Source organism: Panthera uncia, chromosome C2, assembly GCF_023721935.1.
Source record: "Panthera uncia isolate 11264 chromosome C2, Puncia_PCG_1.0, whole genome shotgun sequence".
Lineage (NCBI taxonomy): Eukaryota > Metazoa > Chordata > Mammalia > Carnivora > Felidae > Panthera > Panthera uncia.
In genome coordinates this window covers 22,126,345-22,141,640 of record NC_064810.1, presented here as the reverse complement: position 1 = coordinate 22,141,640, position 15,296 = coordinate 22,126,345, and the positions used below count along the sequence as shown (strand labels likewise).

The 15,296-nt window shown below is 35.7% G+C and overlaps 1 protein-coding gene across 1 annotated transcript in view; it reads left to right on the top strand.

Moving 5' to 3' along the window:
• Nucleotides 1-15,296, top strand: part of NCAM2 (neural cell adhesion molecule 2) — a 219,847-nt gene that overhangs the window by 132,131 nt on the left and 72,420 nt on the right. The window contains exon 11 of the mRNA XM_049629156.1: nt 3,519-3,692. Coding sequence (XP_049485113.1) covers nt 3,519-3,692 — 174 coding nt within the window. The remainder of the gene's footprint in view (nt 1-3,518; nt 3,693-15,296) is intronic.

Genomic DNA, 15,296 nt, shown 5'->3' with positions numbered 1-15,296 from the left:
TTTGCATACTAGCCCTTTGTCCGATGTCATTTGCAAATATCTTTTCCCATTCCGTTAGTTGCCTTTTAGTTTTGTTGATTGTTTCCTTTGCAGTGCAGAAGGTTTTTATCTTCATGAGGTCCCAATAGTCAATTTTTGCTTTTAATTCCCTTGCCTTTGGAGATGTGTCAAGTAAGAAATTGCTGCAGCTGAGGTCAGAGAGGTTTTTTCCTGCTTTCTCCTCTAGGGTTTTGATAGTTTCCTGTCTCACATTCAGGTCCTTTATCCATTTTGAGTTTATTTTTGTGAATGGTGTAAGAAAGTGGTCTAGTTTCATTCTTCTCCACGCCCAAAAAACAAATAATCCAGTGAAGAAATGGGCAGAAAACATGAATAGACACTTCTCTAAAGAAGACATCCAGATGGCCAACAGGCACATGAAAAGATGTTCAACGTCACTCCTCATCAGGGAAATACAAATCAAAACCACACTGAGATACAACCTCATGCCAGTCAGAGTGGCTAAAATGAACAAATCAGGAGACTATAGATGCTGGAAAGGATGTGGAGAAATGGGAACCCTCTTGCACTGTTGGTGGGAATGCAAACTGGTGCAGCCACTCTGGAAAACAGTGTGGACGTTCCTCAAAAAATTAAAAATAGATCTACCCTATGACCCGGCAATAGCACTGCTAGGAATTTACCCAAGGGATACAGGAGTGCTGATGCATAGGGGCACTTGTACCCCAATGTTTATAGCAGCACTTTCAACAATAGCCAAATTATGGAAAGAGCCTAAATGTCCATCAACTGATGAATGGATAAAGAAATTGTGGTTTATATACACAGTGGAATACTACTTGGCAATGAGAAAGAATGAAATATGGCCTTTTGTAGCAACATGGATGGAACTGAAGAGTGTTATGCTAAGTGAAATAAGTCATACAGGGAAAGACAGATACCATATGTTGTCACTCTTATGTGGATCCTGAGAAACTTAACAGAAGACCATGGGGGAGGGGAAGGGAAGGGAAAGAAAGTTAGAGAGAGAGGGAGCCAAACCATAAGAAACTCTTAAAAACTGAGAATAAACTGAGGGGTGATGGGGGGATGGGAGAGAGGGGAGGTTGGGTGATGGGCATTGAGGAGAGCACCTGTTGGGATGAGCACTGGGTGTTGTATGGAAACCAATTTGACAATAAATTTCATATTAAAAAAAAACAATCAATGTGTTGGTGTGTGTATGTTTCCTTTCTGTGAACTTTAGATCAAACCTACGGGTGAAAAGAGCCTACAGTTATAATCTAGGGATTAAAGAAACATGAAAATATTATAAGGTTTATGTATGGTGACATTTCATAGATTATTTAGATAATTTACAATTTTTATTTCCAGATAAGATTTTCATAGCAATATGACTTTAGGAGGCATCAGTATTCTATACATTTATTTCCAAACCTTTGAGTTATTCCATAATGCATTTAAAATATTATCTCCAAATAATTTACTGTTACTAATTAGAGCTGAAATGTACATTGATACATTTCTCTGCAATATTCACATCCAAAGACCAAAAACCTGACCTCCTGGCTCTTGCCAATACCAATTATAAGGCATATTTTTATGTGATCTACTGTGCTCTCCTTCAGCTTCAGCAAATAAGGGACAGTTGACTTTTTTTTTTAATTTTTTTTAACGTTTATTTATTTTTGAGACAGAGAGAGACAGAGCATGAACGGGGGAGGGTCAGAGAGAGGGAGACACAGAGTCTGAAACAGGCTCCAGGCTCTGAGCTGTCAGCACAGAGCCAGACGCGCGGCTCGAACTCACGGACCGCGAGATCATGACCTGAGCTGAAGTCGGACGCTTAACCAACTGAGCCACCCAGGCGCCCCGATGGGACAGTTGACTTTTGACAGCCATTAGAGACTTTTATATTAATGTTTGATTATATAGAATAGGGATTTGCATTTGCTGTTATTTTCAATCACCTTTTTAAAATAAAATTATGTTCAAAGATGAAATGACATATTTAATCATATTTTTATAATATATGTATATTTTTCAGTAAATTTTATGTAATTTTCCAATTTTATGATTGTTTCCAATGTGGTATTGAAAAGAAAGAGAGACAGGTGCTCCTGGCTGGCTCAGTCAGTATAACATGTGATTCTTTGACCTTCCTTGGGATCTTGGGTTTGAACCCCATGTTGGGTATAGAGATTACTTTTTTAAAAAGGAAAAAAAAAGAAAGATAAATTGAGAGACATAGACATAGATCCCTTCAATGTTTAATGTGCCTCTAATTCTTCATGTTTCTGCACTAGAAGCTTCAATTCGTTAATTCCAATGAGAATTTTTCTCCCTTGTTTTTTTTCCCCTCTTGCCTTTTTACCATTTTTGATACTTGTTTATAAAGTTTTGTATGCTGGAAAATGATATAAATTTTCCTTCAGGATACTTTATTGACCTTTAAATAATGTGAGTAATGAATTGATACAAAAACACACACAAGAAAGATTTTATGGCTATTTTTTTAAATACAGTGATTACAACTTAACTATTTCAAATAAAGGTTTATTTTAGTTAAATAATACATAAATGAAACTAAAGCGGACAGCTTGCAATTTTATTTAGTTCATAATGACGTGTGTTCCAAACTTAATACTTTCCCAAAATTATTAATATAATTTGAATGAACAAGAAGAAAATAAATCTCAAATTTTCACAAAAGATAATTATTTATACTAAAAATTCAATAAAGTCTGTTTTTTTTCATATATATACATATATATTTTTTGAGAGACAGAGAGAGACAGAGTGTGTGCAGGAGAGGGGCAGAGAGAGAGGGAGACACAGAATATGAAGTGGGCTCCAGGTTCTGACCTGTCAGCACAGAGCCCAGTGAAGGGCTCCTACCCATGAACGTGAATCTTGACCTGAACCAAAGTTGCATGCTTAACTGACTGACCCACCCAAGCACCCCTGCTTCTTCTTCTAATTGTATCTGCATTCTCTCTCTCTCTCTCTCTCTCTGTGTGTGTGTGTGTGTGTGTGTGTGTGTGTCTCCTTTTCTCTCTCTCCCTCCCTTTCTCTCTCCCTCCCTCCCTCCCTCCCTCTCTCTCTGTCTCTCCTTTTCTCTCCCTCCCTTTCTCTCTCCCTCTCTCTCTGTCTCTCTGTCTCTCCTCTCTCTCTCTCTCTCTCTCTCACACACACACACACACACACAAGCTTGTTTTCCATGAATGCAAATAAAATCCTAATATTGTATAGAAAAGACAAGTAAAATTACTGCCCCAGTCAATGAGATTTGATATTGAATATTTTTTATTTGATATAGTTGTAAAGATTGACTAATGTGTACTTTCTTGCAATTTGAAGACATCATTCATCAGTTTATGCAAGCTTTGTAATTCACATATATTAAGTGACATAGGGAGAAATGTTCCTTTATTCCTAATTTTCAAAATACCATAAATTTTAATAATGGCCATCCATATTACCTGGCTTATATTTCCTTTGTTTCTACTAATTTGTAGATGTGCCATCCAGTCCCTATGGAGTGAAGATTATAGAGCTGTCACAGACCACAGCCAAGGTTTCTTTCAACAAGCCGGACTCCCATGGAGGTGTGCCCATTCATCACTATCAGGTGGATGTCAAAGAAGTGGCATCAGAAACCTGGAAAATAGTACGCTCCCATGGAGTTCAAAGTGAGTCAGTGCTTTCAAATTGTGTTGGTTAATTCAAGCTGACCTTCAGTGTGCTTGTGTGAGTGGGCTTTCATTTTTCTTCAATATGTCCTTTTTTTTTTTTAGTAGAGTTGGGAAGACATTTCCAATGTCCTATTCTTCTTGAGAATAACTTGAATAAAGAGTGGGAAAATTTTTATCTTTAACAAAGATGGAAAGTTTCACAAAATCTCCGAAGTTCAATATTGGGGGGAAAGTTAGTATTTAAAAATGTGGTGATGGGAAAAACAACTGCTGACATGTCATATTGGATGCCTGAATATTCTAAAATATGTGCTTGTTTTTCATTTATTAATGAGATTTCTTCCACAAGTAAGTGTACTTTACATGCATTTATGAAACAATCTATAAAAAGTCATCTGTCTACTAAAATTTATTTCAAAATTGTGTTTTGAAAACTCAAGCTATTACTACTAATTATGGCAGGTGGATTAATAGAATAAGCTAATTCTGAGAAGTTAAAACAATTTATAGCACTTCTGTTCACTTATATAGAGTTTCATCATGTTGTGAAAATGTGGTTTGTTTTCCCATTAAAAGAAGAAACTAAAGTAGGAAATCATAGTAAATTATGAGAGGTGGAGTGTATTGATTGGGATATAGAACTACAAAAGGATAGTAAGGAAAATGATGAGTATATAGTAATATAAAGTATTGGTGAGTATATAGTAATGAAAATTATACTGTCCCTCCTGTGCTGGCCCTGGGCCCTGGCCTGATCCTAATATGTATGGTGTAAGGGTTCTGTAAAAAGCATGAGCTAGCTGTTTGTTCTATGAAGAAAAGCGTGAGCCCTTCTATGAAGGGTTGGCTTAGTGGACAATGGAGACAGAACAGATAAAAATCATCCTAGTTTCATCTGTGTTGGCACCTGCTTATTCATTTTTACTGAGAATAATAGGTTTTTGATAGAAGGGCCAGAAATATTACTCTGTCTTCAGTCATTTACCACATACTTCAAGTAATGCCCCCCCAACATGTCAGCTTTTATAATTTCTTCTAATAATAAGAGGGTTTGGGTAGGTAATGTCTTTGTGCAAATGCTGTGTGGTTTAGCAGAGAGGATAGTGCCCCAGAAGAATGAGCTTGTGAGTTCTAGGATTCCAGTGGAAGCAACCATTACCCTAGATGCAAGAATAATATTTTTAAGAGAGAGAAAATAAAAGAGGGTGAAAAGGGAGAGACAGAAAGAGAGATGAATTATTTCTGACACTACAGAACATTCAAAGTGGGTGCTTGGGCACAACCCTGGAGACAAGTAATGTTAAAGCTGAACATTAGAGAAATTAAACTTGACAGAAGAGTACCGCCACCCCTTACCCCTCCACCCCAGGGAAGAAGGTTAATAGATTCTTCTGAGACTTCTTACAAAGTTGCAAAACCATGAAGAATTTATAATGGCTTTGATCTGACAGAGTTGTTCACGTTCAAAGACCTGATTTTGTTACTCCATATATCCCTATCTCAGAAGTAGATTTCTGTGTTTATAAAACTGATATATAATAAAGAACATTTGTTAATTTACAATGAGAAATCACCGTCTCAGAAATTAGACATTCAGTTATATATGATAGGTATATTCTTTACCTGTGAGTATTTTATGTAGAAAGAAAACGTGTCAGAAACCTGTTTGGTGAATTTTGAGTATCAGTCAGGGACCTTACATGAATGACAGTCAGTACACTCAGCCTTGGATAGCTTAAAGCTTGCCAGTGAGATCAGAATACTCATAGTTCTGGTTTCTCTTCCTCTTCCTATGAGAATGCTGATCCCATCATGGGGCTCCACCCTCATGAGTTCACTAAGTCTAATTACCTCCCCAAGACCCACCTCTAACTACTATCACATTAGAGGCTAGGGTTTCAACATATGAATGGAGGGGTGGGGCGCAATTCAGTTCATAGTTCCCAAATATTCATTCTATTTTAGTCACTCTGTTAAGAACTGAAAATAAATTAAGTCAATAGATTTTGACTACAAAATGAAGAATTTGGTAGTATGAATATCCTCTTACAGAGGATGAAGCTGAGGGCAATCCATATAAAGGAGAATACTGGGACTATAAAATTTAGCTTCTTATCTATAAGGTCATGTGGATAAATAATAGTGAAACTAAAATTCAAACCCTGACAGGAAATCAGATTCGAAAGCCAGTACTGTTGACCGTTAGGCACCGTTTTTCCTTTATTCAGTAAAGAGTTGCAAAAGTGGGGTGCCTGGGTGGCTCAGTCAGTTGAGCATCCGACTCTTGATCTCGTCTCAGGTCATGATCCCAGGGTCATGGATTGAGCCCCACATCGGGATTCAAGCTGAGCATGGAGCCTACTTGAGATTCTCTCTCTCTCTCTCTCTCTCTCTCTCTCTCTCTCTCTCTCTCTCCCCCTCTCCTTCTCTCTCTCCCCGCTCTGACCCTCCCCCTACTCAGGTGCTTTCCTTCTCTCTCTCTCTCTCTCTCTCTCTCTCTCTCTCTCTCTCTGTGTCTCAAATAAACAAACAAAAAAAAGTTGTGAAAGTGGAATACAAATTACTTCCCTGTAAAGTATGAGTATAGCCCATGTATATAATTTTAAGTATATATTTTTAAAAAATTTTAATGCTTATTTTTGGGAGAGAGAGAGACACAGAGTGTGAGAGAGGGAGGGGCAGAGAGAGAGGGAGACACAGCATCTGAAGCAGGCTCCAGGCTCTGAGCTGTCAGCACAAGCCCTAAGTGGGGCCTGAAATCACGAACCATGAGATCATGATGAGCCAAAGTCAGATGCTTAACTGACTGAACCACCCAGGCACCCTAAGTGTTTATATATATATATATATATATATATATATATATATATATATATGTGTGTGTGTGTGTGTGTACATATATACATACATATACTTATATATGTACACATATATATATGTGTATGGTGTAATGTGTGTGTGTGTTTGTTGCAATGTATTTTAGATAGCTACTGGAAGGACTTCTATAGAGAACTGAGGGAGTAATTTGCCTACGTTAAATATGAATTAGAAAGCTGAAATATCACTGTCATTTGGAAATTTTTTCTTTGTAAATATTTTTACTTTTTTCTTACGCTGGTTTTGTGATATCTATTTTAATTTGGTGTCTTGAGGTTTAATTACATGGCTTCATGTGGAGTTCTTGTTCTTTTTGAGGTTCATAATGTTCGTCAATCTAAAGATTGATGTCTTTCATCCATCCTGGAAAATGTTATATCATTACATTCTTGAATGCGAATATTGTCTTTTCCCTCATTCTCTCTATTCCCTTATTCTGAAAAATCCCAGTTATAAATGCTAAACTTGTTTTTTTTAGAAGTTAGAATACCGTATCTCTGTACCTATATTTTATTATGTTTCATTATTTTACCATGTTATTATTCAGTTCTGCCTACCAGTTCACTAATTCTTTGTTCACTTATGTTTAAGCTACCACTAAACCTGTCTATTAAGATTTTAATTTAACAATCACATTAAAATTTTTTTTTTATGTTTTTATTTTATTTTTGAGAGCGAGGCAGAGCACAGGCAGGGTAGGGGCAGAGAAAGAGGGAGACACAGAATTGAAGCAGGCTCCAGGCTCCGAGCTGCCAGCATAGAGCCCGATGCAGGGTTCGAACTGACGGACTGTGAGATCATGACCTGAGCCAAAGTCGGATGCCCAGCCAACTGAGCCACCCAGGCACCGCAACAATCGCATTTTTAATTTATATAAATTACATTAGTTCATTGTATGTTTCAACACTATCTCACTCATGGTGGCTTGTTTAGTAGTATATTTTATGATTTTAAATTGCGATCTCATATTTTGCTAATCTTATTTATTGGAATCATGCAAGACCTGGGGTTTGGGTGCAGTCTTCCACAGAAAATATCCCTGTACTTTGAACAGCTGCTCTGAAATTTTACAAAGGTGGAAGCATCTTAAATTAATTTCTTGATTTGAGAGTTCCTGCGCTATGAGAGCAGACTTACAGTTACTAATTTTCAAAGAAGTATTTATCCCACCTCCTTGCCAAGTCAAACAAATTTTTTTAGCCCACACTTTTCCTTTCTTCCAAGAACGTTGACATTCCTAGCTCCGTGCAGGGGTCCAAGCCTCAGATCTCCCTCTTTCTTCTCTCCCCCATGAGGACACTGGAACCTTGTGTACTACAGATCCGTGCAATAGCTCTCATTGTCTGAGTACCAGTTGAGATTTTCCAAAGGACGGCAGTACTTTACAAAAACACAATTACATGGCTTGTCCTCTAGCTACAGTCTCTCCATCCACATCATTTTTCATATTTCAGTTTCCTTCCTTTTCTGTGATCTAACATGTACACCTAAAAAGATTTTTGAAAATGATATGTATAATTGTAACTATATTTAAAAGGCGCTCTTCTGGCTGTATAGGTAACGACATTGTTGAAATTCTGATGTTTTTTTAAAGAACATACATAGTTTTGAATAGGGAAGAAATGCTTCTTTTGCAGTTCACGCTAGTCATTTTAAAGTTTGAGGAAGAATTTTGTAAGCATAATTATACTCATTGCCTTTGAGGCATTTGTTAGAAGATAGATTTAGATTTATCTCTGAAAAGACAGGGACTATAGTCAAGAACATTTCAGCTACTACTTTTTTCCTTCAGCATAGTTTTATTTCTTTCTTTTAATTTACATGAGTTTAGTTGATGTTCAGTTTTTTTTCCTAGTTCATAAATACCTGTAATCCATTATATACTACTCATGTATCTTCGTCTACCTAAAAATAAATATCATCTCTTGCTTGATTGTGGTGGCATAAGCAAGAAAATTTTAGGAAAAAAAATCTCCTGTTAGTAGATTCTGATTCTAAATAATGCATTAAATAATTTCCTGTGAATTTCACTTGCTTACTCTGCACCTGGTCCAAGGTTTTGGGTACAGTTGCTGTCTAGACCAGTTATTATATTCTTCAAGGTTTAGCTGAAACCTTACTGATCATCCCAATCACTAATTGACCTAAAACTAAATTTCAAAACATGAATTGTGAACAAATCTGATCACAACTTGAACTATTTAAATTTCAAATGGAAGTCATTTTGACATTTAGTTTTGAGTGAAAAATGTGTGTCACAGGTGTAGCAAGATTTTTTTGATTGGGAGGGTTACATGGCATTTCCATTACCCTATCATTTAACACTTGGTAAGCATGTTCTATATACCTCATTGGGCACAAATGAAGACAAGATAATAATGTTTCAAAACAGGTACTCACTTTTCAGTATTCAAAACAAAAATGAAAAATTGACATTTTAAAATATCAAGTTATTTTTATCAGAGCATAAAACAATTCTCTCAAATAGCAAAATTTTAATTTGTGAAATGTTTAGCCAGGTACAATCACACATAAACATCCTTTCAATCTCAACCAAGATTATTAGATGCTCTGGTTTATTTGGACCTAAGGTTTTTGTAGAATTTCTCTTTGTTCCTGAAAATAAGGGAGATAATTTTTATTTGAAAATAGTAGCATTTTGTAAATGGAACATTCATTGCAAACTTACTCAAATTCTTGCCATTTTTACTAATCGAAGGGTGTAATAACTAACTACAATTTAGAAATAAATTCACAGTTGGACTTTACAGTTTTTTCACTGCATAATTTTACTAAACCTTCAATATTGCTCCGCAGGATGCAATTGCAGTACGTATATTTTAATCTATAGATGGTCATTTTAACCTTATAGCATTTAGTTTATGAACATTGTGATTAAAGTTATGTACCTGCTTCATTACTACATATAATGCCAAAATTTTTAATCCAGATTTTAATTTTAGCAAAAGTTCTATTTTAATTGAAACCTGAAGAAAAAAATCAATTTATATGGTAGAGAAATCCATTTTCAGCTTTGTGAAGAAGTGGCATTCAATAAGGATTTTTTTCCAAGATTGTTTTGAAAGATAGGTGTTTGGATTTACAAATTCTATTCCTGTGCCCGATAGGCCCACAAACTGATTTTAAATACAGGAGCTTAAATTGGAATAGAGTGAAGATTAATAGATCAAATACCAAGAAAGATTTCGATACAACTAAAGAGATGCTATGTCCCAGTACCTTTGTCCCAAAGCGGGTGCCCTAAATTCAGTGGCACCAGCAACTCCCTTGGAATAAAGAATCTTTCTGGCTTGAATACTCCAAAACCGAAAGCTTAATAGTATTTATATTGATTCAAGCTGAGGCTCCACATCAACAATGAAAAATTTATTTGTTACATGTATGGAATTTCCATGTACGAACAACCCTATTACAGCACCTAGGTCCCCCATGTTTTCATTTTTCACTAGGAATCACCTCCATGCTCTGCCCCCACCCTCACATGCCCACTCACTTTCTCTTAGTGCAGCAGGCTTCATATGGCCTATAAAGTGTTCTTTTACAGGATTTGCATCGGAAAATTATTTCGCTTTTAAAACTGGACATTAATGCCCTAAGGAGTAAGATAGAGTTGGGTACTTTTTTTTTTTTTTTTGAGTAATTTTTCCCCATTGCTTTGTATTAGAATTTCTTATCAAATGTTTCTTATCAATCTCATCAAATGTTAGCTTTTTCAATTAATCCCCCCATGTTTCCTGTGTTTTCTCTCATTGTCTCTACTTTTATCTTTACTCTCCCCTAAGGTTTTCAACACATATCTTTCAACTTACCTATAAGTTTTTAAAATTGTTAAATATTTTATTCTCTGGTCATTTCTCATCTCATTTATGCAATATAGTCTTTTTTCTCTGATAATTATCATGATATTTCATTTTCAGCATTGTTTTTGCTCCCTGATTTGGTTTTCTTTTCCTAGATTTATTTTGTTGTTGTTGTTTGCTTTGTCTCTGTCATTCACAATGGAAACGTTCCCCAAGTATTTGGTGATCCTTGCCTGGATAAGTGAAAGAAAAACACCCTCATCTCTGTTTGTAAAGACAGTGTTTTCAAGCCTTGAGATCAGATGGGTTTCTAACTTCCCCATCAACAAGAGTCTGAGAAATGGTAACTATTTTCGGATATCTGTTTTGAGGCTGTTCAGTTACTACTGGCATACCTGGCTGTCAGGACACTGTGGAAAGGCAGCTAGTGTCAAATGGTGTCAGATGATTCCCACAAAATTTTATTCGGCACATCAACCCCATGTTCCTCATGTTTAGAATTCTAGAGTACAAAACTTCTTTGGTCCCACTTACCAAATAATAGACCTTGCATCTTCTGTTAAGAAGAGAGAGAGGAACTCATCTTCTCTTTAATCTGGGAAGAGGGCATGAGAGTACAATTGTTTAAATATTTGATGATCATTCAGTTTTATGCTCTCATTCATTGCACTTAAAATTTCTGAGACTTTCCTGAGTTCTGTAGGTCTATTAGTGTAAGTATATCTCCACTGTCTCACCCCTTATACAGATATTTATAATTTTTGTTGTAATATTATATTTTTATATGTGGGACTTTTCCATTTTTAAAACAGTGTTAAATTAATTTGTTAATATATTGATGATGCAGCATTGAAAATTACGCTTTTAAGAAAAATGAGCATATCAGTGTTTCTTACTGAGTAATGATTAGTACCTGTAATTAGCTAAACTTCTTGCTTTGTAGTGTGGCTTATCGTCAAACAAATTCACATTTTTTTCCTGGAAACTTTCTAGCTTCCTATGCATATTCAGCAGAAATTTTAAATATAAATTTAAGCTTCAAAACTTGGCAGTTTTCCCAATGATACCCAGAATAACAAAGGCCATCAGATGTGCACACAGTGTATGGGTCCATACATTGTGTAATATGCAACCATAAGAAGAGCCATTTACATAGACTATGATATAAATGGTACCTGTTGAAATTATTCGATAATGCAGGGTACAGTAAAAATATAGTCCCTCTGTCCCAAGGGGGATAGGAGAGAAAGGCAATGGTGCTCTGCCTGATCCTCAGGGAAAGCTGCAATACTGATCCAGGTTGGAGCCAGTGCCCTGAAGTCCCTGGCAGATGGCACACTGTGGGTTGACATAACCATCTCCCTGACCCCAGTGTGACGCAGGTCTGCCTACTGGTAGATATTTTTCATTGTGTACTAGAACCTGCTAGAATCCAAAAGATAATTTTGATACAACCAGGTCTTTATTGGAAAACATGTTATTTGACACTCACTTCAAATTTTATTGTTCAAAAACCCACTAATTATGCAGTAAAATTTGGATTATTCAACAGTTCCTGGATTCTTCATTGATAATTGAAGAACATATGTTAAGTATGCAATGCTATGTCTATAAACAGAGTGAATAATAATATAATAGGGAAGATTTCTTTCTATTAAATTATTAATTCATTTTTGTAGTGAAGAAATACAAGATTGAACTACTTTTGTTCTGCATTGTGACTCAAAAAGAAAGTAACTTATTTCCAGTGGAAATATTTTATTGAAGTTATTGTCGATACATGTTTTTCTATGACCATTATTGAATATAAAACCTTTTTATTGTTGTTGATACTTAGAAAAGAAGGCCAGTGATTATTTAAAATACAGGATGAAAATAGCGAGAATGAGCATCACAACTCAACTAAAGTTAGAGTAAGCCCATACAGATATTTCTTTTTTTTAATTTTTATTATTTATATTTGAAAGAGAGAGAGAGAGCATGAGTGTGAGGAGCAGAGAGAGAGAGGGAGGCACAGAATCTGAAGCAGGACCCAGGTTCCTAGCTGTCAGCAGAGCTCGACTTGGGGCTCGAACTTGTGAACCGGGAGATCGTGACCTGAGCTGAAGTCTGGTGCTTAACCGACTGAGCCACCCAGGCACCCCCAGATATTTCTTTAAATCTATTTTTTTCGGGGTGCCTGGGTGGCTCAGTCGGTTAAGCGGCCAACTTCGGCTCAGGTCATGATCTCGTGGTCCGTGAGTTCGAGCCCCACGTCGGGCTCTGTGCTGACAGCTCAAAGCCTGGAGCCTGTTTCAGATTCTGTGTCTCCCTCTCTCTGACCCTCCCCTGTTCATGCTCTGTCTCTCCCTATCTCAAAAAAAAAATTTTAAAAACGTTAAAAAAATAAAAAATAAATAAATCTGTTTTGTCATATTACGATGTGACCTAATGTGTGACTTTCCTAAATTTGTCAGGAGTTTTCTGTGTTGTGTTATGGTGCTACTAAAAATAATGAAATAAATAATTGATATGTCTTTGTTACTTAAAAACTTTTTTATTGTTGGTGTTCTTTTGGAACTGCATCTCAGATGTGTCTGCATGACATATGACATGATCATACTTTTAGGTCTTTCTGTCTTCTGTCTCCCCTCTCTACCAACCAAACACACAACGGTCCCTTTCAAAGTTTTATTTTATCTTATCATTGTGTGTGTTTTTGTCTGTGTTCTTAAAACACATATTATCACAGGGGCGCCTGGGTGGCACAGTCGGTTAAGCATCTGACTTCAGCTCAGGTCATGATCTTGCGGCTTGGAGTTCAGGCCCCCCACCCCCTGTCTGGCGCTGTGCTGACACCTCCCTCAGAGCCTGAAGCACGCTTAGGATTCTGTCTTCTTCTCTTTCTGCCCCTTCCCCACTCCTGGTCCTGCTCATGCTCTCTATCTCTCTTAAAATAAACATTAAAAAACTTTAAAAAATAAAAAAAAATAAGTAAAAACACATATTTTCACAAATTTTCTTTGTTTTATGATATATTAGCAAGCATCTTTTATAAATAATGAGTAAAAGGTTCATGTGGTTCAATGACATGAACATGATGGTTATTTCGTGTTCTCAGTTCTGTAATATACTAGTTCTCAACGAACTTCTTTGGCTACTAATTGTGATGAAATGGGTCTCAGAGGGTTTGGGGGTTTGTTTCTTTTTAAGTAATCTATGAGACATAACTCTTTTCTATTATGGTAGTGATGGTTTTTCTATAGGAGGTTGTGTAGTTTTCCTGTAGTTTTCCGATAGCTAAAAGTAATTGTAATATCATGTTAAGTTACACTTAAGATTTTTATTCCAGTGTTTCTTTAATCCATGTTATTTACAGTTGCCTGGATGAAACTGTATTTGCATATATCATACTATTCAATTTTACTATTTTAGAAACGATTTTAAATAATCATTGTTTAGCATTAGTTCTAAACTACTGCAGTTTTTGAAAGCTTGATAAATTCCGATGCTTTTAAAAAATTCTCTACAAGGAATATTTTCTACAATTACACGATTTCCCATATAAATCTGCCTGAAGAAAAATGGTTATCATTTTAATGACTATATTTCACATGGTATAAGAGAAATAGACTATAAAAATCATCTGTCTATATGAAATACAAGTGCTCTAAAAATCTTGTGAATTGCAATGATAGGGGGATAAAAGTAATCTACATTAATTCTGTATTTTCAGTGAAAGGACGTTTCTTCTAATTTGAATGTAATGGAAGGACGTCTATATGTTAAAAATCAAAACAAGAATATATTGGACTATTTTCATTGTGTACATTAAAAAAATAAATCCAATATAAATTAGAAATGTATATAAAATAGCAGTCTTAATGAGTTAAAACTATGTAGATCAAAATATATAGGGAACGAGGTCAATAGGAAAACTGAGTGAATAACAGCTTTAAGTAAAATTATTTGTATGCTGGAAACTTACCCAGATGTCTTAATATGAAGACCCAAATTCATTCATAATTCTGCACTTTGCCTGGTCGCTGCTGTAATAATAAAAGAACTTCTATGCAAATAATTTTTAAATTTTTAAGAAAATGAGTTTTATTTATGTGTATTATTTTATTTATTTTATTTTATTTTATTTTATTTTATTTTATTTTATTTTTAACGTGTTTTTATCATTGAGAGATTGAGAGAGAGAGACTGTGAGTTGAGGAGGGGCAGAGAGAGAGGGAGACACAGAATTCAAAACAGGCTCCAGTCTCTGAGCTGTCAGCATAGAGCCTGATATGGGGCTTGAACACACAAACCATGAGATCATGACCTAAGCTGAAGTCAGATGCTCATCTGGCAGAGCCACACAGGCTCCCCTATGTATATAATTTTATAAATCAGAGAAATAAATGGTATGAAGAAATGAAACTAATTTATATGTGAAAGATATTTGTGAGTAGTGAGAAAAGAAACATGAATGTTTCATGAGTGTTTTATAAAAATTTAATGTACAGGAGGATGGAAGTATTCATAGTCATTAGAAACTTAAAAAAAATAGACCCAGTTAGCTGCTCAAATATACACTTTTTTGGATACTTTAATATTCAGTGTAAATATGATTTTTTCCTAGAATATAGCTCATAAAATTTTCTTATTTCTAGTGAAGAATAGCTGTGGGCTGACAATCATGGTTATTTTAATAGTGAATGTAACTGATATATAATTTTAGAAGACATGTTTTTAAATTTTTTAACCTTATAATTAAAAAAAATTATGTTTATTTATATTTGAGACAGAGAGAGACAGAGCATGAGTGGGGGAAGGGCAGAGAGAGAGGGAGGCACAGAATCCTAAGCAGGCTCCAGGCTCTGAGCTGTCAGCACAGAGCCCGACACGGGGCTCGAACTCACAAACCATGAGATCA